The sequence below is a fragment of the Ceratotherium simum genome, chromosome 29, assembly GCF_057802395.1.
Source record: "Ceratotherium simum simum isolate JZ-2026a chromosome 29, ASM5780239v1, whole genome shotgun sequence".
NCBI lineage: Eukaryota > Metazoa > Chordata > Mammalia > Perissodactyla > Rhinocerotidae > Ceratotherium > Ceratotherium simum.
In genome coordinates, this window is record NC_141928.1 from 38,260,987 (window position 1) to 38,287,200 (window position 26,214).

At 53.1% G+C, this 26,214-nt stretch overlaps 1 protein-coding gene across 2 annotated transcripts in view; it reads right to left on the reverse strand.

Annotated features, from left to right (window-relative positions):
* Nucleotides 1-26,214, reverse strand: part of SHB (SH2 domain containing adaptor protein B) — a 135,356-nt gene that overhangs the window by 39,251 nt on the left and 69,891 nt on the right. For both annotated transcript variants that reach the window (XM_087419482.1, XM_004423216.3), the window contains exon 3: nucleotides 11,440-11,655. In XM_087419482.1, coding sequence (XP_087275608.1) covers nucleotides 11,440-11,655 — 216 coding nt within the window. The remainder of the gene's footprint in view (nucleotides 1-11,439; nucleotides 11,656-26,214) is intronic.

Here is a 26,214-nt window from a genome sequence, read left to right on the forward strand (position 1 = left end):
CCAAATCCAAACCTTTGCTCTGCTGCGCCTGCCCTCTAGAATCCCCTTCTTCACCCTCTGTGCGCAAGTCCCAGCCATCCTCCAAAGCTCAGCTCCAGTGCTAACTCCAGGGGGACGTTCTGCCCTGGACCCCCAGGCTGAAGTCCTTTCTCCTCCTCTGGCCCCTGCATCCCGTCTATGCCACTGTCTGATCCCACCCCCATCGCTGTTACACCTCGATACGTAGCTGTCTTCTCAGAGCCAGATGGAGACGGACCTCATGCCTCAGCCTCCTCTCATCCTCCCCAGGCCCCGCTCTCAAGAACAGCCATGGGCTGCAGCAAGGCCAGGGAAGGGAGGAACTGAGCAGCTCTGCATCATGGGAAGGGTGTTGACTTTAAACTTAGGAAGAGCTGCGTTTGAATTCTGCCTCTGCCATTGCTGTGTGACTTCGGGCAAGTTTCTAAACCTCTCTGAGCCTTAGCTGCCTCTTCTGTAAAACAGGGCTGACCATACCTATAACATAAATGATCATGGAGGTGGTTAGTAACAGAGGACATGCCTATGTCCAGGCAGGCCCCCTGTAAGTGGTGGTCCCCCCACCCCCACGGCCACATCCATGCTCAGAACAATTCCCTTTCACGCACTCAAGAGGATAAAGTGCCTTGTATCAGAAACCACCTTCTTTTCCCCAACTGCTGCTGGAAAGCTTGACTAAGCTGGAAGCTCCAAGAGCACAGGACATACTCCGTTTTGTTTGACGCTGGATCCCCACTGCCCAGAACAGCGCCTGATGGATTGTGGATGTTCGACATCTGTGGAGTGAATGACTCTCCACCCAGGTCAGCAGGATCATTCATCTCCCAAGAAAGGAAATGCAGGAGCTGGACTCCCCCCTCAAATTATCTTAAAACAGTTTTGAAGAACAGCGCAACCTTTGTCGAGTGCTCCCCGTGCACGGCGGCACATGTGAGGATCCGACGTGAGTCTCCACTGACCCTCTCAGCGAACCCAGGCGCTCCGTGCTACTGCCCACGGTTTACCAACGGGGCCTGCCGTGGCCAAGTAAGCTGCCCGAGCTGACAGAGCAGGCTGCCCCGCCAGGCCGCAGGCCAGACCCCGCCCTCGAGCCCTCTGCTTTGGGACTGAGGCGCTGGGTTGCCTCCCCTCACCCGGGGGTGCCCCAGGAGTGCCTTCCCTGGGGAGGACAGGGAGAGAAGAGTCGATGGTCTGCTCAGCATCCTCCCGTCCTTCCGGCTGACCAAGGGTGCGGACGGCGGCCCTTGAGGACAGGGACCATTCAAAGGGAGCTGGAGGGAAGAAAAGGGGACCTGGGGCCTTGCGCCCACGGGAAGCCAGTGCTCCAAGTTCTGTGGCTGCCTCTTTCTGGCCGGCCTGGAGTCTCCGACCCTCCCAGTTCTCCAGGACAGGACAGAGTCCTTTAAGCAGAGGCCATGAGGATTAGATGATTGAAAACAAGACACTGCACAGAGCGACTTGCAAGGAGCTCCCGGCCCGCTGAGGAGGCCTCTTTAGGCCCTCTGTGGACGAGGCGGAAGTGAATACAGGCCACGTCTACAGACCACACGGGACTGACAGAGGGGCCTGGATGGTGTTTCTGGCGTTTGTTCACGGACGTCCTATTACTCTGAAAACACAAGGGCACAGAGAACAGAACCACGGTGCCCAAAGGCCCCTTCTGCACGGCTCCTGGCGCCATTCCTCCACACCACCCACTGCCAGGCCACGACTCTGGTGTGTCTGCGCTGGGGGAGCGGTGGGGAGGCACAGAAGTGGCTGCTGCCCAGGCACCTGTGAGCCCCCAAGAGGGGGCAGGGAGGGAGACTGTGCACTGGTTGGGGAGGTAGAGTGGACCACACGAGCCCCGGAGTCTACAGAAACGCCATGAACTTTCATGATAATGTGCAAACACCTGCGGATGACTAAAACTCTGTTCCCACGACAACGGTGCTCTGCTACTTCAGCTTTCTAAACATCCCTTCCACTGTCATCTCACCTGCTCCCTACAGCAAGACAAGAACTAGAATTCTCATTTTACAGACAGACAGACTAAGGCCTGGAGAGTGAAGCCCCCGTCTCCCCTCCGGTTCTAGAGCTGGCTTCGCTCTCCCCTCTCCCCTGCCTGTGTGTGAAAGCTGCAGCTCCAGGAAGGCTGTAAGACCACGGGTGGCTCAGCAAACGTTTGGTTTGCGTTTCCAGGATGGCCAACAAGAGGCCTCTGTGTTCACCTCGCAGACACATGCAGGCCCCAGGGCACTGTGCTGCCACGTCTCGTGGGCGGCGCCTGAAAACAGAGGTCCTCATTGTGAGGGAGGCAGGGCATCGGACAGGCGCTGAGGCAGGCACCCAGATGCTGCGGCAGCTTCCAGGAACGCCGTCCATGCACGTACACCCAAGCCTGGGCTGGGGCAGGAGGGCCTGGCCCAAGGGGGTGTACATCTGTCCTCTCGTCCTGCACCCGCCAAAGGAAACTCGAACTCCACCGCCTGGTGCAAAGAGCCCACCCCCAGGGCTGCTGCTGGGCTCCGGGAAACGTAAGGATAAATCCCGGTGAAAGTGAAGACACGACCCAAACGCAGAGGCCTTTCCAGCTGCTGAGGCAGGCCATCTTCACCGTCATAACTCATTTTACAGATGAGAAACAGAGGGTTGGAAAAGGGACCGACTTGCCCCAGATCAACAGCCAGACTTGAACTTGGACTTGAACCCAAGTCTTCTGAATCCCAGAGGCCTCTAGCAAGCCCAGCACGAATCCTGTCCACAGTGCAACATGTGCTCAAAACAACAGCAGTGATGACAGTGACACCCAAAGCCAGCGTCCACTGAGCGCTCACTGTGCCCCGACTCCAGCACCAATGACCACTCCATAACACAGATGAGGAAACAGAGGCAACTGGCCCCAGGACACTCGGCTAGCAAGTGGCAGCTTAGGGCTTTAAACGCAGACCACGCAGCTCTGTGCGCTCTGCTGGTTCTGGGCCGGGCTCGCCTGTCAGGTGGAGAACGCTGCCCGTGTCTGACGCAGTGTGTCTCCTGACACTTCTACCTGCTGAGCCCCGACTGACTTAGAATCCTGGGGCCTGTGAAAGGGGCTCCTCCCATCCACAAGCCTCAGGAGTCTGGGAAGGAAACAAGTCTCCCCAGGGGCCCCAAAGCCCCAGCCCAGCTGTTTCCATGTTTCTGCTGCTGCCCCTCCGCAGATGGCAGTGAGGGAAGGGAGAAGGGACAGGAGGGGACAAGCCAGGCGCATGGCTTTCAGGGGGCTGCTTGCCATCCGCTGGCACACCAGTCTCTCCACCTTCAACGTGGCTGTCCAACTTGTGGGCCAACCCTCAGACAGGCAGGGACACACTCTCAGCTGCTTCCTGAGAGGTCAGCAACCACCGCAGTCAAGAGCACCTCAAAACGCCCTCTGGTGCAGACCCCTCAGCCTCATTTGGAGAGAAGACAGGCATATGGCATAAAAGAACGAGATGAAAACGAGCTGCCTCTGTGTGAGCAGGCTCCATGATTACCCACGCATTCTAAGGTCCTGAAGAGAACTTGGGGTTGGTTTTCCTAAAACCTGATTTATTCAATAACGTAACAAACATCTGCGAGTTCATTATGTGCCATGACTGACCTAGGCCAGGACCCCAGTGTGAACAAGGCAGGTAGTCTCTGACCTCACAGAGGTTAAACATCCCTATTCTCACAAAGATCTCGGACCTGCCAAATAGGAGAGCAAAGACCTCCTATCATTTCTTTGTGTTTTTCCACACAGGAGCGAAAGGCACTTGAAGGAACATTTCTATCTATCAATATAATTAGCAGATAAACCAAAGCTATTAAACGCCAGTGTTTTGCTTTCTTTCTTTTTTTTTAGGTTACTAAATGAATTCATTCATCTGTCAAATAGAAAAACCAACTGGAAAAACCTGTCTGTCAGTAACACATTAGCCAAAGGAAGTGAGTGATCCCAGTCCTCTCCTTTAAACCCCCCTTTCTCTGCAGACCTGCTGTTCACACGTGTTAAACATTAATTACAACTGTTACTCATTACACAGCAAAAACCTCCCAGTCCAAACACAATTGTCAATTTCCTCCCAGGCCCAAGGCATTCTGGGAGGCTGTGCAGCGGCAGGAGGCATCATGGGATCCCCAGTGGGGCCCATGGTGAGGAGGAGGTGGCACGTGGCTGGGTGCACCTGGTGCTGGTGGCAGGGCTAAGATCCCAGAGGAACCTTCTGCAGAGGCCGAGCCTGTTCATTCCGAGTGCACGAGATGAGTCACGGGGCTCCGTGGGAACAGCAAGCCTGCGGCCGGGAATGACGCACACAGCGTCAGCCCTACCAGCTTCAGAGCACTTGCGTTTGATGGTGACAGTGACAAGTCATGAGGTGAGCACGGAGTGGGCACAACTGCTTCTGCCTCCACAACGACCCAAGCCACCTCGCAGCAGCATAAGCGAACGTTCAGACCTGCCCTTTCCACACTCAAGATGTCAATGCAGCAGTGGAGAGAGCAGAGGCTTTGCAGTTGGACTGACCCGAGTTCATTAGCTGTGTGACTCTGGGTAAGTTGCTCACCCTCTCTGAGCCTGAGCATTGTCACCTGTGTGATGACAATGAAACCACACCCACCTGCAGGGCATCATAGGGTTAGCCCATGCCAGCATCATAACTGGTGTTCACTAAATGTTAATTTCCTGTCTTTCTCCCATCCCTCGCTTACCTTAATAGGATTATTTTAAATTAGCCAACTAGCTGGCTCAGGCATGACTCACAACTGTTTAGGAAATAGACACACCTGGAACTTTATTTTCCCTTTCTCTGCCCCTGCAGCCTCGCTTGATGAGGCTGGGACGGTGTCAAAAAGTAAGAGGGTGCCTGGCTAAGGGGTGACCGACACACCCCCAATCTGACCATAACAAGTGTGTACCTGGCTGTTCCAGAATAAATGACTGCACACCCATACAGGATATGGTAGGAGCACAGAAGGGTCCCAGCCCAACCTGTGACGAGGGTGGGGAAGGGACTGGTCAGGCTTCCTGGAGAAGGTGGCATTGATACCACTCTGGCCGAGCTGTGACATCCCCTCCCTAACTCCACCCTGACCCCAGCACCTAACACATGGTATGTACTGAGTATGCTCCAGGTTCCCCAAGTGGGGTCCCCAGATGAGCAGCATCAGTAACACCTGGGACCTTGTTAGAAATGCAAATTCTCATCCCTCATCCCCAGAACCTACTGAATCAGGAGCCCTGGGGGTGGGACCCAGCAATCTGTTTAATGCTTCCTCCAGGCGATTCTGATGCATGCTCTGGGCAAACCAATCCACAAACGTGTCACAGCCAGAACCGGAGGAGGACAGAAGCGAGAAAGGCAGTGAGGACTCCCTCACACCCAGGGACCGGTGGCCCAATCCTCGGGATGGACTGACTAAAGAATGGAAGAACCAGTGGCTCATGGTTAGATCTATTGCTGGAATAGAGATTTAGGATTTCCATTGTGGAAGTGTTGCTTTCCATACCATCCATGCTTCTCACTGCCAGGCATAACTGGGGAAGAGCTTTGTAAATGGGTCCTCTGTGCCCTCTAAGTACCTCTTTTGCAGTACTGTTTTAATATTAAATTTTATTTAATACAGCAAGCCTTCCCTGAACACCGACAACCATTCTCTCATGCGTGACCCTTTAGGGCTTAAAAGGCTTTTCATCCAGATCTTTTCCCCTGATCACAGAGATTCAGTGTGACAAGGCTTATGACTATCCCCATTTTACAGATGGGAAAACTAAGGCTCAGGGAGATGGAACAGTCCGTCTGAGCTCCCACAGCGGGTAAGTGCTGGAGCTGACACATGAACTTGGATTGTCTGATTCCTTCTACTGTCCCATTGGCTCCCGACACACAAGCCAGGACACGGTCCTGGGCTTTCTAGGGCAGAGAAACTCGCCAAGGAGCTAGTGGGGAAGACAGACGACCACCCAAAATAACTGTGTTCAGGGCCGGCCCCATGGCTTACCGGTTGGGTGCTCGCGCTCTGCTGCTGGCGGCCCGGGTTCGGAGCCCGGGCGCGCACCGACGCACCGCTTCTCCGGCCATGCTGGGGCCGCGTCCCACATACAGCAACTAGAAGGATGTGCAGCTATGATGTACAACTATCTACTGGGGCTTTAAGGGGAAAAAAATAAATAAATAAAATCTTTAAAAAAAATAACTGTGTTCAGCACTGAGTCATATGTGTCTTCTTTGCCAGGAGGCAGACCGGTTGCTGGGTGAACCCAGGACATTGCCTGAAAAGTAGCTCCGACAGAGACAAATCTTCAGACGGTGAGTCGAAAATGAAGTGACTGTCTCTCGACAAGATCTGGAGGGAGCCCTCACGCTCTCCTGCCACCTGCCTCCTCGAGCAAGCACTCCGACCACTTGCTTCTCAGAGGCAACTGCAAATCACTAAGGACGTAGCTTTTTAACTCTACTCACTAGAGTAAAAGGAAACGCTGATCTGTCTTCTGTGTATGGCCTGACTGGCTCTGCTATGAGGCCTCCAGCAGTTCCCTTCCCCTCTCTGGGCCTCAGTTTCCCCAGCTGGACAAGGGGGTGTGAGGGCCCTCCCTGTGCTGAGTGGTAGCAGAGCAGGACCAAGCCGAGGGATGGCTCTGATCACCCCCGTGCAGGCATGAACCTCCAGAGCTTGGCTCCTACAAAATCCTCAGCTGGAACCATTCTAAGCGGGAAAACATGCCCCAGCAACGCACCCTCCCAGCTGCAGACGCAGGGAGAAATTGGTACAAGGGCAATGGAAGGCACGTGACATTCCCGTGGGCCCTGGGAGGGCCAGCTCCAACCATATCTATGCAGCATCTTGGTTAGCAGCAGGGAGCCCAGAAGCTCTGACTCTGGAGCCAGGCTTCAGGCTTCGCGGGTTCAAATCCCCACTCTGCGGCTGACTAGCTACAGGCCCCCAGCCATGTTATTTCTTCTCTGTGGACCTCAGTCTCCTTATCTGTAAAAGGAGGAAGCTAGTCTCCCATAGGATGGTTGTGAGGATGACATGAGATAATGCACACAGAAAGTGCTCAGGGAACACCAGCACTTTCCTGCTGCAGTGCCCTTTAAGCCTCACCAGGACCCTCTGCAGTGGGCACATTTCCCAGGTGAGGGAACAGAGGTACCCAGGACAGTTCAATCCCTGTCCTCCAGGAGGCCACTCAGAGATGTGAAGACACTGATCTGCCACCCTGAGCCGGGTCTGCTTCTCCAGGTTAGCCATGCAGCTCCTCAGCCCTCCCTGTGTGGCCACCTCCATTCATTTATCCATCTCACAATCCGTGCCACAAAGCCCAGAGGCTGGTCAGACCCTCCATACCAACCCGTGCCACCTGGAGACAGTGAGGAATCACCCAGGCTGCCTCTCCTGCTCCACACTGGCCAGGGAGCTCCAGAGAGCCCTTGTGTGGGCCCAGAGCTGCATCTGAGGGCCGGGAGCCAGGTAGGAAGGCCATTTCTAGACCCACCTGCCGGCCTCGTAATTCGTTGCTGTCAAGACTCCCAAGGGATGAGGCAATGCAGGCCGGTAACTGCGTCCAGCCAGCTCTGAAGGCAGGTGTCTGCCGGGCGGGAACGGGCTGACAGCTTGATGGAAGCCACACCACCACTCCGTGGATGGCGGGGCTGCAGCCTGTTCCCTGCAGCGGCGGTGAAACCTGACCGAGCATCTGTCCTGGGGGCTGGGGTCCACAAAGGCCATGTGTGTGGGATGGGACTCTGGCGCTGGGTGGGTGTGGGCGGGGGTTCTGGCTGAGGCCACACTCAGCTTCCTGGAGGGAGAGCAGGCAATGAAGGCCCAGGGCTTTTGGGAGAGCTCGTGGTATTTCTCATTGACCTGGCCACAGAATTCTGAGAGAAGGGAAGACTCTCATTCCCAAGAAGCCAGGACCACCTCATACCCTGCAAGAACTGTTTTCACAACAGGGAAGTGATAACTGAGCCTTCCTGAGGATGCAGGCCCGAGTCTAGTTGAGATGGGAAGGGTCTGACTTCCCAAATGGCTCGTCTGGAGCCACTGGTCGCGAGGGGCTCCTTCTGTGGAGAGCGCCACTGCCTCCCTTGAGAAGCGCCCCCTTTCACAAAAGCAAGGCAGGACGGCACTTTGGAAGGCGGAAAGCACTTGCTTCATAGACTGAATCGTGGGTAACTCAGAGGCCTTCCTTCCTCCCAGTCTCTGACCGACACGCTGGGGTCCCGATGGAAGGAGGCATGAAGCACCCTGGAGGTGGCCACAGGCCAACCTCCCGCCACTGGGCAGAGCCCCCCAACACCAGTCCCACCTCGTTCAAGCTTCTGCTCACCAATTCCCAGTGAGGGGGAGCTCAGAGACACTTCCAGATGTAACTGAAGTTCTCACCACTCACCTGGGCCCTAAATCCCTGTGACTCATCCTTGGGGGGCCTAGCTCTGCCCTTTGGGGGTTCCTCACACCCCACAGCCTTGGAAACTTGAAAACACGGACTAATTTCCCCGCCCAGGTTTCCTCATCCAGGCTAAACATGCAGAATCAGAGAACATAACGGGTGGAAAGAGATGGTAAGAATTTTGTCCAGCCAACTTTATCCCACACAGATGTTCCCCAGCTATGTATGGATCCTGCACCCCAGGCTCCCCCGAGCCCAGAAAAACTGTGGTACATTTCAAACAGCTCTTGCAATAAGGAGGGCAGGGTCTGGCCAAGCACTGTCTCACTCCCTGACAACACCAACGACCTGCTAAAGCCTGTGTGTGCCTACACACACGTGAGCACGTGCACACAAACTGTTCACTCAGCGGGAACATCAGCCTCCGCTCCTGAGCAGCCGCACTTCTGGGTTTACAGATGGGGCCGTGGCAGCACCTCAGCAGTCCAATCGAGCTGCCTCGACTGGTCTTCATTACGTGAGAGGAGGCCCATCCACCTCTCACTCCGTCTCCTCTCTGGGCCAGGAAACGGGAGGGCGCCCCTCGCCCGCCAACGCCACACGCGACGGGCTCTGACCACAGACACGTGGAGGGATCCGGTCACGACAAAGGCCAGTGCTCACAGCCCACCTCCAGCCCGAGGGCACAGCTTCCTTCTACGTCCCAGAAACCAGAACCGAGCCTAAAGCTTCTTGGGAAAAGCACCAGCGGGGTACGCTCCGGAGCAGGATGCGCAGAGGGGAGCAGCTGGATGAGACACAGACGGGGACGGGATTCTGAGTCTGCCTTCCATCAGCAGCCTAAGAAGTCGACCTATAACAACACTTGTGATAGCAACGCAGTGACTTAAAACCAAGTCCAGAAGGGACACTTGCGGCTCAGAAACTTATTCGGAGACAATAAGGCCCTGTGATCTTTTGTGAAAAACCAAAGGTACAGAAGTTCTCAAACCACCTTTGGGTAGAAGTGGGCAAGTTCTGGCCTGAGAGCCTTCTGAAGAGATGACGTCCTGTAGGGTGAGTGTTCTTCACTTTAACGTGCACACGAATCACCTGGGGTCTTGTTAAAACAGATTCTGACCCTGTAGGTCTGGGATGGGGCCTGAGACCCTGCATTTCTCACCAGCTCCCAGGTGAGGCAATGCTGCTGGTCCAGAGACCACATTTTGAGCAGCAAGGCACCAGACTAGACTGCAGCATCAAAGGAACACAGCCCTTGAGTGACCTGCAGGTGGTCCATCCAGGTGAGGGTGAGACCTCACACCTGTTCTACAGTGCTATCTTGTGCCATGGGCCCTCGGTGTCTGGGAGAGTTGTCACATGAGCCCCTTCAGCCCTTTCATTAAACTGGCATTTGCCAAGAGCAAGCTGTCGGATGGCAGTAGCTTCATCCTAGCTCCTCTCAAACCTGGGAGGAGCATAGCCCCTTATCAGCCATGCCGGGGATGGGGACAGTCCTTGTGCCAAGGGAAGAGAGGAGGCTGTGAAATGCACAGGAGAGACCTGAGGTGACCAAGGACCTTCAGAGCCACACAACTACTCTCGTCTCAGGCTCTCAGCCAGGCACTCACAGCACCTACAGAACTAACTCCCTTTGGGGAGAGAAATGTTCCACCAGGGCTGGGTGCAGGAAACTCAACAGGCCCCGAGAGGCAATAAGGAAGCCCGTGGGATGCATGGCTGTGTACTAGGGAGGGCTCACAGAGATGGCAACGTTTGAGCTGGGCCTCAAAGAAGGCACAGGAATTTTCCGGATAGGATACGGCAAGGAAGGGCATTTAGGCAGAAGGAATGGGATTTGCCTGGAGCATGCTATGTCCAAGGAACTGTGAGTGGTATGTGCTGGAATGGCCAGACCATCAATTAAGGGGATCAGGATGGGGGCAGGGCAGAGGCGTCCCTGCTAGGGGCTACAAAGGGAGGAAGGAGCTAGTTGTGCATGAAAAAGGAAGTTTTCAGGCAAAATGAATCTTAAATTAAAAATAAAAACCCTCCCTTTATGACCTTCAGTGTGGTAAGAATTAAAATTTGTCACTCAATGTCTCTCTTTTCACATGCCTGAACTGACACGTAAGAAATTTTTTGCATCTGGCTTTTCACCCTTTAACATTAACATAAGCATTTCCCTAGGTTGTTGTAAACTCTTTGTCAACATCACTTTTTAGTGGCTGCACGATGTTCCATTTAACCACTCCCCGTTTGCTGGATAAGCAAGCTGTTCTCCATCGGATCATAAACAATGTCTTTTCTGAACTTCAGATCCTAACCTTGGCATGGATCCTGAGGACTGGGATTAGAACTGAAGAGTGTGAACACAGGTTAAGACCTGTGACACAGGTGGCAGACTGCTTTCCAAAAGGCTGTGGGAGAGGGGTTACTGTGACGGATACTTGGATTCTAGAAAACCAGTCTCAGAGCGGGGTGGAGGGGAGGCACCTGCGTCATCCAAGGGGCTCCTGCCAGGGGGAGGGTCAGCCCCTGAGGTCAGGACGTGCCCAGGGCCTGTGCCCTGTGACTGGGTTCACGCTGAGGCTGGGGGAGGAAAGGCAGCAGCCCTGGACACATGCAGGTCTGTCGCAGCCGTACAACCAGAGGAAGTGTCGGCCTCCCTCAGTCCCAGTAGGTGCTGCTCTGCAGATTGTTTCTAAGAAAATTCCTTCCGAAATCTGAAATCTTGGCTTTAGTGAACTAGAGCATTACCAACAGGACCAAGACCGAGTCAGACAATGAGATCGTCTGGGCCATCTCTGAGGGCTGGGGAGACTGGAACCAAACCCTGGAAGCCAGACCCGGGATTTCCCCCGGCCCGGCCTCCCTTCCCTCCAGGACCCCATCACCTCTGGGGGCCCAGCTGTACTAGAGGAGAGGACAGCCCAGCTGGGTTATCAAGTGAAGTCCTGTGGTTTACCTGGGCAGGCAGGGACCAGTGACTGCCTGCCTTTCCCAAAGGCGAGCGCCAGGTGCGGGTCAGTGGCCGCCTCCGTGCAGGACCACTGGCTCCTTACCTGCCAGAGCTGGGATGGTGACCCGGTTCCACTCCCAGGGCTGGTCATACTCGTCGGCGGGCCTGTCGTCATCCTGGGGCAGCTTGCTCTCCCGCAGTCGGGGGCTGACCGTGCTCTCCGAGTCTGAGTCGACACTCTGGCCCTCGGGCTCATAAGGGGTGTCGTATAATTGGATGCCTTTGTGCTGGGACCGGACACTTTCCTGCCTCTGAAATTCTGCAGGCAAAAAGGAAGGAAGCAGAGATGTAATGGATGCACAGCACACACTTCCTCACCTGGGATCTGCCAGGTGACACCCAGAGGAGTTCAGGGCCGCCAGCCAAGGAGGTGAGGACTGCACAGGAACTGGCCCCTTTCTGTGTTTAACTGGCCTTCCCCGCCCCTTGAAGGCAGCGTCTCTGCTCGTACTGGGCAAGGCTCCCTCACAGAGCTCTCAGCTCCACGGCCCTGAGGACGGAACAGAGTCTCACTGTCACTATCCGGGAGTCTATCACAGTCTTCACAGGCGGGGCCCAGGCGTGCACGTGGTGTTCCAGGTGTGGTTCGACACCGCCTAGAACAGACGGAGCTCTCACCCAGACAGAGCTTTACAGATAGCTTTACAGACTGAGCACATCTGAGAGACTGAGAGCAGATGTCCAGTTTCATTTCTGAGTAAGGAAGGAAAGCTCTTCATCTTCTGGAGAGGATGACCAGGCCGGACTCTGGTGTGGGCTGAGAGGGACGGCCTGTCTAGATGAGGGCCCAGACAGGGGACACTCATTCCAGCTGCTGCTCACTCCCAAGAGGCCAGTGGTGGCTGAAAGACGGATGTTAGGACGCTACAATCGGGCTGCCGAGTAAAAAGGGTCACTTGCTTTGATCATAAAGACTCACTGTGTGCAGGGCCTGCATGGGGACATGGGGAAGGGTGGGGTGGAGGCTGCTCTCAGGAAGCCCATTGTTTCCAGAAGAGGTACAACAGACACCTAAGTCACCACAATACTCCACGGCCGAGGGCTCAGTGCAGGGCCTGTGCGGGGCAAGGCAGGAGGAGAGAGACCATATTTGAACCGACAGCTCTGACAAGTGGAACCAGGTGAGGGACAGGGTTCCCTGTGGTGGGAGCAGGGCTTGCCAAGGCAGTGGAGCTGGGAGATCACGCTCACTGTTACTTTCTTGTTTTATTGTGGTAAAACATGTATAACATAATATTTGCCATTTTAATCATTTAAGTGTGCAGTTCAGTGGCATTAAGTATATTCACATTGTTGTGCAACAATCGCGACTGTCCATCTCCAGAACTTTTTCATCTTTCCAAATTGAAACTCTGTACCCATTAAACACTAACTCCTCATCTCCCCTTCCCGCAGCCCCTGGCAACCACCACCCTACTTTCTGTCTCTATGAAATTGACTATTCTAGGGACCTCATTTAAAGGGAATCATATGGTATTTGTCCTTCTGTGATAGCTTATTTCACTTAGTGTGATGTTTTTAAGGTTCCTCCATGTTGTAGCATGTGTCAGAATTTTCTTTTTTAAAGCTGAATAATATTCCATTGTATGTCCATTCACTGTCCACTTTTCCTGGAACACTGGGTCCAAGCTGGTGAAGACAGTGGAGGTGAGGCTGATACAGAAGGGGTGGGGGTCATGAAAGGGAGCTGTTTAAACAGACTCTTGAGGCATTCTCCCATCAGAGTTCCAATGGCATAAAGATACAGCAGAAGCCCACAGGAGCTATGTGCCTTGAAGAGCAGCTGACATGACACGAGCGACGTCAGCCCTTCTGAGCAAGAGTGCTGCTTTTAGGCTGGGCCTCATGATCCTAGGCCAGCTCACGGGGAAGACAAAAACCCTAGCCCATGCACACACCCGGATACAAAAGAAGCCAACCGAGGCCATGCCAGGGACCTTCGGTGTTGACACTAAATGATATTACAGTAGGATTTCCCAAACTTCATTCAGTCACATAGTGACTTCATGATTTTGCCGTTTTTAAGCACTCAGTTATTATTTACCATTTTTATTTATGCTGCCTCATGTTTTAGAGTAAATAAATTCATTTAAAAAGGAAACTTTACATCACCATCCATAAGCCATTAACCTTTATCAAAAATAGATGATAAACACAAAAAGAATGAAGGAGAACAAAGCCAAGGAGGCAGACACTACCGCCTGCCCGCTGGGAGGCCAGCCCAGGGCTCTCTCTGCTGGAAGGGAGATGGCAAATACTGGAGAGCTGTGGGGGAGCAAGCGTCAAGTGGAGATGCCTTCTTTAGCAAATAAGAACTTACTCTGTTTAGAAAGAGAGAGAATGAAAAGGGAAAAACCTTCTCAGGACGTGGTTGTCAGGCCACCTACAACCCTGTCTCCTCTGAGATTTGTCCCAAACTTTGGCAAAACATGGCTTTATTGGGTCCCTCGAGTAGACTAGGAGGATTTATTAGTTTTGAGGATGATGCTTCCCTTTTTATGGAGGAGGAAGAGGAAAAGAGAAGAGAAGAGCTACGAAAGGTAGGACTGTAAGACTTGGTCCCTTTAAGGTGAAGACCAATTGTAAAGTACTGTACACAAGCCTGTAAATCACGAAATCTATCAAACTATCTGACCTGCTTTGTGGGGTCATTGTCATCCACCTTACCCCCACCCTGGTTCTCAAGTACGCAGTCTAGCCTCCTGTCTCTGGGAATTCCCAGGGCTGAGGACATTGGGAATGCAGCTGATGGGCACTGAGCTAGGAAAGCCATCTTCCTCTTCATCCTACTTCACGAGCAGGAGCAGCAACCACTATCACGTACTCTACAGTTTACAAAGAACTCTGCATGCAAATCACCATTTAATCTTAGGCACCACAAAGCAATTCACAGATGCACCTCTGGGGCTCCCCAATAATCAGAAGCGCCCTTGCTGGATCTCTCACAGAGCCCGGCTGCAAACAGATATTCAATGAATGTGGGTGGGATAAATGAATGAAAACTGACAGCCTGAAACCACTCCTTACTCCCCAATTCCAGTTAATTTATGCAAGTCCCTGACAGCAGTGATAAAGTACTTAGAACGATATACCAAACGCACATAGTTTAGTATAACACGACATTCAGAAGAGACATTCTACATAAATACCAGCCTAAAAGGAAAACACATGCAGTGAACAGATTAGCTATTAAATGAGAGGGGCTTGTGCACACACCTCTCATACATCGATTTATTGTTCCAGCAGCATCCGCACCTTACCAAAGCCGAGTTAGTAATAGCATGCAGTTAGGGCAGGGAATGTTTTAATGGCAATCATTAAAATGAGCTTCCCCCTGTATTACATGGTGAATTCAAATTTTCATTAAGGCCCCAACAATGGGGAACAATTAAGTAAATTATGGCATGCTAACTGGATGGAATATTAAGCAGCCATTAACATGATAAATCTGAAGATTACATAGCTACATGGAAAAGCGTGCATGAAATTATGCTAAGTTAAAAAGTAAAAGACTGTTTATGTGTTGAGCAAACTGTATAATGTGGGCTTTCTAAACAAGTCTTAGGCAATGTGAACAATGCCCCAAAGGGAATTCTACTCCTTGCTTAGGAATTGCTGAATACCATCATCTCACACTTCGCCCATAATATCTAAACTCCGATGACAGTAATGTTGTAAGCACAGTTACACATGAACAAGGGGCCAAAAACCTGATACAGGAAGGTAAATAGCTACAGCATACAGGAGAAGGAATCATTGCAGAATTAGTTTTGAAAGTTGTTTTCAATAATAAATAAGGATGCTAGTAAAGAAAAAATTAAGACAGGAACACATGAAAGTAAATAGGATTTTATGCAGGTTGGGCTTACAAGGGCTGTGCGTATTTCAGAAGCAGCTGCCTTTCCCTGAGAAAATGCCCACTTAGGGAGTAGCCCTCCCAGGAGAGATTCGCCAGGAGCCCCAAGAAGTCAAGGGCTATCGAGCCAGGCCAGCTCACCACTCACCATCTCCTGCCTAATGACCAGGCCCATCCTCCTCATTACTCAGACCGATCTGTGACGGTCCAGAGACTGATCTAATAGGGGAGCTGGTGACCATATGTTTTAAGTCACAAGTTATCTGGACATCACCATCTATACATTCACGGAAAATGACCTGTAATATCGGGTGGCAGGCTGTGATTTCATGCCTCTTAGGCAGGGAGCAGAAACATTAAATTGACAGGGTGGAGATTTCTGTTGACCTCGGGAGTAGAAAGGTTTTCAAGTGGAACTACATATGGAGAAAGAACAGCAAAAAAAAATAGAGCATTTTCTTTAGAATCCGAGAATGTCAGAATGGAAAAGGACCCTAGGCGCATCCCCCGGGGGCACAGAGCCAGGACAGTGGAGCAGGTGTGCTGACCAAGGGCTGGGGCCGTGCAGAGGCAAGACCAGGGCATTACCTGAACAGACGATGATCTGAGCGAGGGACCCAGGGCAGAGCTTGGTGCAAACCAGGAGCCTCCTGGGTGGATCTGACGAGGGTTTAGACTTCCCCAAGTCCACAAGCAACACGCTATACTTCACTCCAGTGTTCACCAACTCTGCCTCCCCAGCTCTCTCTTTTTTTTTTTTTTGCTTTGGCTGCCAGGAGGCTCAGAGGTAATTTTGATGCTTAACTCCAATAGCTAAGTTAGCTTAGATACTGCATAGATTCACTCACCCTTCCTTCTACCTGGATTTTAACTTCTATTATAACAGCCTTATTATATACATTTCTTTTTATTATGGACAGCCTCAGATCTATATTTTGAAAGCAGATAGACATCTCAAAGAAAAAATACACAACACACTTTATGGTAAATATCTTTTACTAGTAAGAAGACTAGAAGAAGAGAAGCCTTTTCTTGACCTCTTTACCTTCCCTTCAGGAACGGAAAAAGGAGGGCAGGGCTTGGCTTCATTCTCTGGGAGACTGAGGCCGAGGAGATTGGTGCACATCCCTGGTGCACCCAGCCTTCTCCAGCAGCACCAGCATCCACCCATCCTCACACCCAGCCAGGCATCTACTGAATGTCCAGCAGAGAGCTAGACAGAGACGAATGAGACACAGTCCTGGTCCTCATGGAGCCCTCAGCGAGAGAGGGTCAGAGCCTCCAACACAGAGACAGCTCAGGGTTCTCAACGGAGAGCAGATAGGACACTACAACTCACGTGTGGGAAACCTGGGCAGGCCTGAAAGAAGTTAGACATGAGGTCGTGGCATGGTGGCGTGACAGGGAAAACGGGCGTTGGATGGAGGAAGGCCCAAAGCAGACGCACAGGGGCTGGAAGCCAAGGTGTGCACAGGGGCTGGAAGCACAAGGTATACACAGGGAAAGTGGGCTGTCCAGGGGGCCCAGTGGGAGAGGGAGCTGGAGGCAGGTGGAAGCGGGTTCTGGACGACCTTGAACACCACAGGACGGCATCCCCCAGAGTGTCTAAGGAGAGGCGCTGTACAACCTCTGGACAGGGTGGAGCTGGGCAGGGAGAGACTGGCACAGACGTGCAGAAGCCTAGCTGGAAATGACAGACGCTGGGCTGCAGGTCCCTCATCTCTAATTTTCCCAGCTGGGCTTGTCTGGGAATCTACACCAGATCCCAAATCACAGGGTGGCAGAGCTCAGTAGGGATGTGTGGCCCATGGAGGCCTCCATTCCCAGGCCCTGCCGCCACCTCTCAGCCCAAGAAACCTCTACTCAGCCAGTGGTGGGCGTGCCCGGCTGTGCCATCAGACCTCTCCCACAGGGCTTTGAAGTCACTGGGATCTGTGCCCGAGATGCTAGGGATGTGGGTAGACTAGACTCAGAGGTCTAGGGCTGCATTACTGGCAAGACACACCCGCCACTGACAGGCTGCCCTGCACCAGCCTCCTGGATGGAGCAAAGCCCTGGGGCCAGGTGAGCGACAGGTTCAACAGCACAGAGAGGTGGCTGAAAACACTGATCCTGCCGGACTGCTTGGGCCTGAATCCTGGCTCCAGCAGGGAACCGGGGTAAGTCACCCAGTCTCGTCATCTCTGGAGGGAGGGTATCAGTGTCCACCTGGAAGGATGCTGTGAGGATTAAATGAATTCATACACACGCAGTGTGTAGAATGGTGCCCGGTGCACAGAAGGCACTCAAAAAACATTATTATTTCAGTTACCACTAGTGGGGGCTTCCTTGGAACATCATTCCAAGACCCCTCCTCCTCTGAGATCACGCTTCAGCCCCCAGAGCCACAGAATGCCTGCTTACTGAAACCTAACAGGCCAACCCTGTGCTGGAAATGGCAGGGTTTCAACACCACCCTCTGAACCGCCTTCCATCTCTGGATCCACAACTTCCGACTTTAGCTGCTGCTTTGCTAACTCGCACCTCCCCGTGGGAGCCGTGCCCCGGACCAGCCCCGTGCATAACGTGCACACACGGGGGCGGTCCCCGTGACCAGGAGTCTCATCACCACACTTCCCAGACGGGGAAACAGGCCTGGGGAAGGGAAGGAAGTAGTAGGGTTGAGGCCCCAGGTCCCCTAACTCCTGGACCAAGGCTCTTCCTCCTGCCTCTCCCAGTTGCTTCCTGACAGCTCTTTTATCAGACTGTCTTGTTGTGAATCTTCTGGAGGCAGGGGCATCGATTTCAGTCGGGTCTGAGGTGTTAAAAAGCACACCCAGGGCCACAGACCGAGTGAGGAGCTGCAAAGGAGCGGCAGGCGGCTGCTCCTAATGAGACACGCCGCCGAAACCCGGCCACGCTCCGGGCACCACACCAAAGGGGACACAGGGGACATGCTCCCCTCCTGAACTGCTAAAATGTCTGCTGGAGAAAGATCCTCCTCCTAACGGGGGGCTTCAACAGCTGCTGTATTCAGGTGGCCCTGGGAGGCCACGGGGGCAGCCCGGGGCAGCAGGAGTCCTCTCGAGGGGACACCGCAGGCCAGCAAGAGCAGGGCGGCCCGGAGACAGAGCCTGCAGACAAACCCAACCCGACGCAGGCGGGAGGCCCCTCCTGCCCCCCTCTATCTAGTCCGGTTTCCGGAGCTGTCTAGAAGCCCGGAGACTTACTAATTAGCATTCTCTTACCATCTCTTTTCCAGGCGTGCACAGTACACCCCAGAAACAGAGGGTGGGCTCTGCGGAAGCAGGGGGTGTGGGACAGGAACAACGGTCACGTCGGAGGGAGCGGAGGGGGCCTGTCACCGCCTGGCGGGACCCGCCCTGCTTGCTCTTTTACGCTAAGCCGGAGGGAGAGGGAAAAGCCGGGGGCTGAGTCAGGGAGCCGGGTTTGCCCCCTTCCTCGGTCATGTGTACAGTGACAGGGCTTCCCTTGAGCCCCTTTCTGTGGCACCAGAGGGGAGACAAGCCTGCACACCTGATGACACCAAATACGCTTTCCTCACAATTTAAAGGCCACCCCAGCCTCTTCGCAGAGCTGTCAGGCGCTCTCTGCCCTTCTGGCCGTGCCCTTCAGCCCTGCCTGTCACTCTGCCTCTCCCAGTGGCTGCCTTTGCATGCGGAGCCCCCTGAGCAGCTGTAGGCCTGAGTTCTGTCGCCATCCCCCGTGGAGACTCACTGAGGCGAACCCGCTGCTCCAGGCTCCTGGCTCTTCCCGGGCTCAAGGGAGTGCACGAGCGAGTCTCCATTTAGAGCAGCAACCTTCTCAGGAGACAGCCTTCTGGTTCCACGTCGACTATGAGACCTCAAATCTTTCCCAAACATCCACTGAGCCCTTACTGTGTGCAAAGGTGGACCCCAGGCCAGATGCTGAGCACCCACATGGGGTTAGACGAGGCTCCCACCCCCCTGCAAAGAACTCATGGGTTAGCAGGAGAATCACAACCCCATGTCTATAAGCACGAGTTACTAACAGAGTCACTGAGCACCTGCACAGGCACCATCCTGGGCATGGGTGTAGATCGCTCCTCATCCCCAGACAGAGAGGCAAGAGTGACTGTATTTTACAACGCAGAACTCACCCAGTTCTGCTGGCCCCAAGGTGGGGGGTACAGACAGTGGTACGGACAGTGGAGGCAGAAAGCAAACACGGTCCCAGGGATTTCAAAAAACTTAGGGAGAAGGTGGCATTTCACAGAATCCCAAGTCCTAGTGCAAGGAGGCCCCTCAAGGGTCAGGGAAGCCGAGGGACCTGCCTGGTGTCACGGGCAGCAAATGGCAGCCCCAGGAGCAGAATATCTGAAGGAGAGGAGGAAGCTTCAGCCAGGTGGAGATGAGGGCGCCAGGAGAAAGGGCAGCCGAGGCAGGACGAGCACAAGTAAAGTTATGGACAGAGGAAAGCTGGAGGGACTTGTGAGGTGAAACCAAATACTCTGAGATGCCTTGAGCCTGGTGCTCAAGAGGAAGAGGGATTAGGGAGAGGCTAGAAGAAGCACTGGGGCTGGGCTACGGCAGGCTCTGAAGCCAGAGGACGAGTGCAGGCTCGAAAGGGTAGGAAATTGGAAAACGTGAACCAGGAGTCTTCATCAGGTTTGCGCTTTCACACAAAAAAAGCCTCTTTAGAAGCGGCAGGAGACACCAGGTTGTGGCAATTAGCTGCTGATGACCTGAAGGTCCGAGCCTCCAAACAACTAGGGCTCCACCCTTTCCAGAGGTGGACAGAGGATGCCCACGACTCCAGAAAGAAAAGCACAGTCTTGTGAACAGCCCCCAAATGTGGAAACGTGAGCATTTCCCTGGATGAGGGGCAGAGGTCAGGGTGGCACCAGCATCCTCAGGTCAACCCTGAGAGGAGCAGGCGTCCCCTGAACTCTGTGCGGCAGACAGAAGCCAGAGCCCAGCGGGGACTGCCTGGGGCCTCGGCAGACAGAGTCAGACGCAAGTCCAGTCTCCTGTCTTCCGAGGATTGATGGCCATATTTATAAAGAGGGCCAGCTGCCCCACTGGTGCAATCTTCCAGTCTGCTGGGCACGGTGAGGTCTCAGCTTCCAGAGAGGCCTCGGGCCACACTCTAATGTGATAAAGCCACAGGTGACAGGCTTTCAAGCCAGACCACGGCTACACCCCTCACCGAGCAGCGTCACTTGCACATTCTCATGGAGCATCACAGAGCGAGCCTGGGAGGAGCCACGGTCACACCCAAGCCCCTGCCCCACCTGTCTGGTAAGAAATCCGCAGCTCAGACAAGCTGAGTGGTTCAGTCCAGGTCTCAAAGGCTCAACTCTCAATAACACAGTAATGACCATCCTAAGAATTACTGAGCACCGAGTGCATCCTGTGTGCCAGGGTCTATGCTAAGCACACTGCCTCCAGTTCCTCGTTTAATTCTCACAACAACTTGGGGGTGCTGTAGACAACGCCACTTTAAAGATGCTCACACAGCGAGCCAGTGATGGAGGCGGCCTGGCTCCAAAGCTCATGTTCTTAACCATGTAGCTGTCTACACCACCTTTCCGACCCAAATCAGTGCTCCCTCGACTCCACCAGGTCCAAAATAACATGAACGTGCTGAGGTCAGCAGGGGAAGCAAGCGCTGAAGAGCCGAGTGCTAGCCCCAGCTCGGTCCTAGCTTCACCGTGCTGCGCGACGCCAGGCAGGTCCCTCCCTCCCTCTGGTCGTCAGGCTGCTCGTTAGTTGGGGTAACCTGGGTCATCCCAAGGTTTATCTGACTAGGACTACACGGGTTCCTACAGAAATTATCATGGTCAGGCAGTCTGGGAGGAAAGCCAAGGGTGGTATCATGAGAAAGAGAGCTGCCCATCAAGGAGGTATTCAAGCGCATTCTAGATCTTTAGAGGGGTGGCCAACACATGCTGCTGGCCCTAGGCTGGCTGGCCCTAAGTAAGTGACTACAAACTGGCATCGGGTACAGGGTGCCAGCCTCCCAGGGCACAGCCAGGGCCCTCTTTGGGGCATGACCTTTCCTTCCTCCTGTACCTGATGGCACCCCTTGCTACATGCCAGGTTTGCGGCCGAATTGGTCAAACCTCACCCACACCCATCTGGTGATGGCAGCTGCCCCGGGGCTGGTCACAGGGTCACTGGCTCATGCTGAGGGGTGTTGCTGGCATCGTGCCCCGTGCCCAGAGCAGCTGCCCGGCCGGAAGCAACTTGCTGAGATCTGGCAATCTCTCTGCCCCAGCCTTCCTGGCTCTGGAACTGCTTCAAAAGGAATTAACGCCCCGGGGACTTGTAGACAACCTTGGCCTTCTGGATGGTGATGTGACTGCTGGCCTGGGATCAGCCTGGCCCTCCGCTCACCAGCTGTGCGACCCTGGCCAGCCGCCTGAGCCGTGGGGGCTCAGATTCCTCCCAGGTGAGGTGGGAGGGGGTGAAGCAGATGATCTCGGTGGGCTTTCTAGCTCCAGCGTCCCTCAGTCTGACTCCATGAAGACTGGATGTGCACTCGTGCATCTTGTTCCAGCACTGTGGCTCTAGTATACAGAGAAGGGGACATATACAAGAGCACCCATCCTACCAGTGTGTGGGGTCCCCGACCTTGGCATCCTAATCCAGCAAACTCCTCCAAAATTCAGCCACAACATGCAACAGGAACCCTGCCGGAGGCTCTATCCCAATACAAAGTTGTGCTTTCCTGCCTGTGATGATTAATTTTATGTCAACCTGACTGGGCCACAGGGTGCCCAGATATTTGGTCAAACATTATTCTGGGTGTTTCTGGGTGTATTTGGATGAGATTAACATTTAAATCAGTAGACCAAGTAAAGCAGATTGCTCTCCCTAATGTGAGTGGGCCTCATCCAATCAGTTGAAGGCCTGAATAGAACAAAAAGGCAGACCCTTTCCCAATTAAGAGAGACTTCTTCCTGCCTGACAGCATTTGAACTGAGACATGGTCTTTTTTCCTGCCTTTGGACTTGAACTGAAACATTGGCTCTTCCTGGGTCTTGAGCCTGCTGGCCTTCGGACTGGAACTACACCATCAGCTCTCCTGGCTCACCCTGCAGATCTCAGGACTTGCCAGCCTCCATAATTGTGTGAGCCAACGTCTTGTAATAAATCTCTCCTATTGGTCCTGTTTCTCTGGAGAACCCTGACTAACCCACACCTCTATGAAGAGGCCTTCCCACTTGCCTAGCATGTGGTCCTGGGATGGGCTGTTGTCTGTTCCCCTTCTCAAGAAACAGCTCCTGCAAAGACTGTGCAGGAACACACAGAGCCGGTCTATAAGAAAACCTCTTTATCACGGCGCAGAGGGATCTGCCACTTCTCCTGACCCCGAAGAACTAGGGATGCGGCCAAGCATCAGCTCCCTGAGAGGTTCCTGCATTTCCACTCTCAGGAGGCCTAATAGTAGCAGAGCCACTATGAGACGAGAGAGCTCAGCAGAGATCCCTATCCGGCCCAGGAGTGACCACCTGCCCGGGCCAACTCAAGCTTAACAAGGAAGGCTAACAGCAGGACTCGCACATACTGAAGAGCACTTTCTGGTCCACAAAGCCCTTTGTGCTATCTGGCTCCTATAACCATCCCCCTGTAGACAGGTCCTGGTAGGCAGAGCTGGCATCCCCACTTAATAGGGCAAAGGGGAACCCAGAATTGAGGGATCTGTCAAGCCACAGAGTGAGAAATCAGCACAAGTCCTACCCTGCTGGGCTTTCCAACTTTACCGTCACATCTTATATTTCTTGGTGTCACAGCACAAAAAAACATGACGACGTGTTTTTTGTTTTGTTTGAAAGAAAAGTGGGGAAGGGGAAGGTGTGCCTGGGGTGCTACACACAAGAATTAGGAAGCTGAAAGCTGCCACTGCTCAGAATGCCTTTGAAGCGGCTCTTTCCCGTCAACAGGTATTACAGATTACACCATCCACACAACCATCTCAAGAATTATTTGGAAGGAAACATCTGGACAATGAATGTTTTTATGCTGGAACACACAAGAACAGGCCTTCCTCAGGGCCCTAGAAAGGTGTCCTGAAGAGACTGCATCCTGTGAAAGCTGTCATCAATGCCCAGAACACGGGGGCAGAGGCACCTCGAGGTTCTGAGTGGAGACAGACATCTCCCTGCTTGTAACCTCTTCCAACTGGCTCCCTCAGAGACGCCCCAGCCTAAACACTGCTGCCCTAGAGCTTCAAGTGCTGGGCCTCTGGTCTTTGGGACACCATGTACTGAATCCCCACCGCATACCAGAGGCGGTGCAGTGGCTCACAAACAAATCCGACACCCCACTGGTGCTTCCCTTGCAGAAGCTAGGAAGGAGTCCCTGATGTCTCTCCCCACCCCCCATGCCCTCCACGTTAGTGGTGAGAGTTCCTCAGCCCAGGGGCCCAGAGACTCTCTGTTATCGTCCAGCCATTTGTATGCTTAGCTCCCACCCCCACGCCAGCTTCTGAGGGCCGGGTCAAATGCCACTCATCTTGACACACCCCCTAGCACAGAACATGACTCCACAGATGCTCTGTAAATACCAGTTGAAAGAACAACATAAACAGTCTTTTGCAAATTCAGAATTTAGCACAGAAAACAATATTTTTAAAACATTTGTCCACTTTAGGAAGGGAACTGTATTCATAGACTGGTGGAGGGAGTATAAACCGGAAATGGCCTTTTCAGAGATAAAATTGGTGGATCTAACAAAAATTAAATACCCTATGACCTGACGTTCCACTGCTGGAAACTGATTCTACAGAAATGCCCAGACCCACACACAGAAATAAATGTATGTGGATGTTTGCCTCAGAATGCAAGAACGAAAAACTGGAAACAAGCTAAAAGTCTATGAATAGGAGAATGACTGAGTACACTGTGCACAGTCACGTTACAGAAGCATTTGGAAGATCTAATGACCTCGGACAAGATCTGTGATGCAGAACAATGTTAGGACAGCATTTATGTGGGGACAAAAATGTCCTGTGTAGACGTGTATTTTTGTAAGGAAATAAGAAAAGGACTAAAGAAATATACAACAAATTATTAATGATAATCCTTGTCTTTGGAGAGAGATTTCTTTTTATTTCCTGTACACCTGTACATCAAATTTTCTTGCCCAGTGGACATATTTTTTTAATGTAATAATTCAAAAAAATTTTTAAGGAAGTTTCACGTGCAAACGTGGCACATGGAACCATCCTCTTTATTACCGTGCATGACAACACTTGTTGAGTGTTCACTCTGAACCCGGCATGGTGCCGGGAGCTCCACATTAACTCCAGGACAGGTGAGGAAACTGAGGCTGCAGCAGAAGAGCAGATGACGGAGGTCAGACAGCAGGGCTGGGGTTGCTCGCATCTGCTTTCTTCAGGGCCTGTACCCTGTCCCATCACTCCCTGCCGCTTTCGGGAAGCACTGGGGCTGCGGAATTCCCTCATCTTCTACTTAATGCTTTAGAGCAACGGCTTCTGCTTTTGTGACTTTGTAAACAATTTCCATTTCACATCATGTTTACACATTTGAAGTTTAGGAAAGAGTTCAGTGGAAATTATATGTTTTGGTTTTTAACTCCAAGATGTATATTTTAATTGCAACATGGCCCCAAAATATGCCCCTGATCATCGTCAGGGGGCACTTGACTTTTAAAGACACACTGAAGAGCTGTAGTTACAGTCTTGGCACCACCAAAGACGAAAGCTTTCCCCAAACACACAGCTATGAGGACAGGCCTAATCACTTTTCAGGACCCATGGTTTCACTGGAAGGGGCCCCCACTCTCCCAGGGGCTTGACAGCTTTTCATCTAAATCACAAGTCAAGGTAATTCCCATCAACCAACGTTGATCGGCAAGCCGAAAACCAAAAATCAGCCCAAGATGGGTGACAGCAAATAGGCTGCCCTTTGGGGCAGGGGCACACTCAGGGATGAAGTGGGTCTAGACCTCGACGCCCAGTGACAGAAGAGGCTGCCTCCTGAGAGGTGGCTCCTGGCCAAGGGGATCAGAAGGGACTACAAGCAGCACAAGTTCTTGTCCACAGGACTGACACAGGATTCCAGGCTCTAACACAAGAAACGTGCTTTGGGAAATGGACTGGGAGTCCTGACTCTGGAAATCCATGTGGCTAGAGGTGGGGAGGGAGGAGGCCCGATATGGCAATGAGCATCACCAGTTCATTCTTCCACTCGCTCGCCCCACTGAGCACCCGGGGCTGCTGGTTTATGGGAAACGCTGATCAATCAAACCTGGTCCCTGCCCTAGAGGAGGTCACAGCTGAAAACACAGTCTTCTCTGGGGCTCCTTAGTTAGGTACTGCTTGCGTACCACCAGGTTGAGAGGCTCCGTTTTCATGGTGAGGCACAGGGAGCCATCAAAGGCTTCTGAGGAGGCCAAGGGCTGAGCAGGGCCCCAGGTCTGCACCACCGCACTTTATCTCCTCAGGTTTTAGACTGCATTCTCTGCCTTGCCACTGCACACACATATATGTACACAAACATGTACACACATGCAAAGTCATACGTGCACCAGCTAGGCCCCCTGGCAGCCTCATGCCCGAGCCCCTCAGAGCCCCCACCCTACCCCGGTGAGCAGGTTTTCTCGGTGGAGGCGGGCGGGGGTGGGGTGCAGGGGTCAAAAGCATTTCTTATCAGGTGTGTGCACATGAGCGTCTCAGCCAGGAGCCAGGGGCACACGTGGTGAGTGACAGGAGAAGAGACTTCCATTTAGAAATGACAACAGCAGCCCATGTTACAAGCAGACACTAGAGGCTTGCTGAAGGCTCTTCCCTTCCTGTTTCTCGGAAGAGACGAGGCCCCGCACCTGCGGCTGGATTAAGTCTTGTGACCTAGTGAATGAGAACTGGGGGAGGGTGAGGCAGGAAAGGAAGCCTATTTGAGTGTGTATTAAATTAAAAGAAAAAGGAAATCACAGGAGGAAAATCGAATCATCTAAATAAGGCAGCTCCAACATT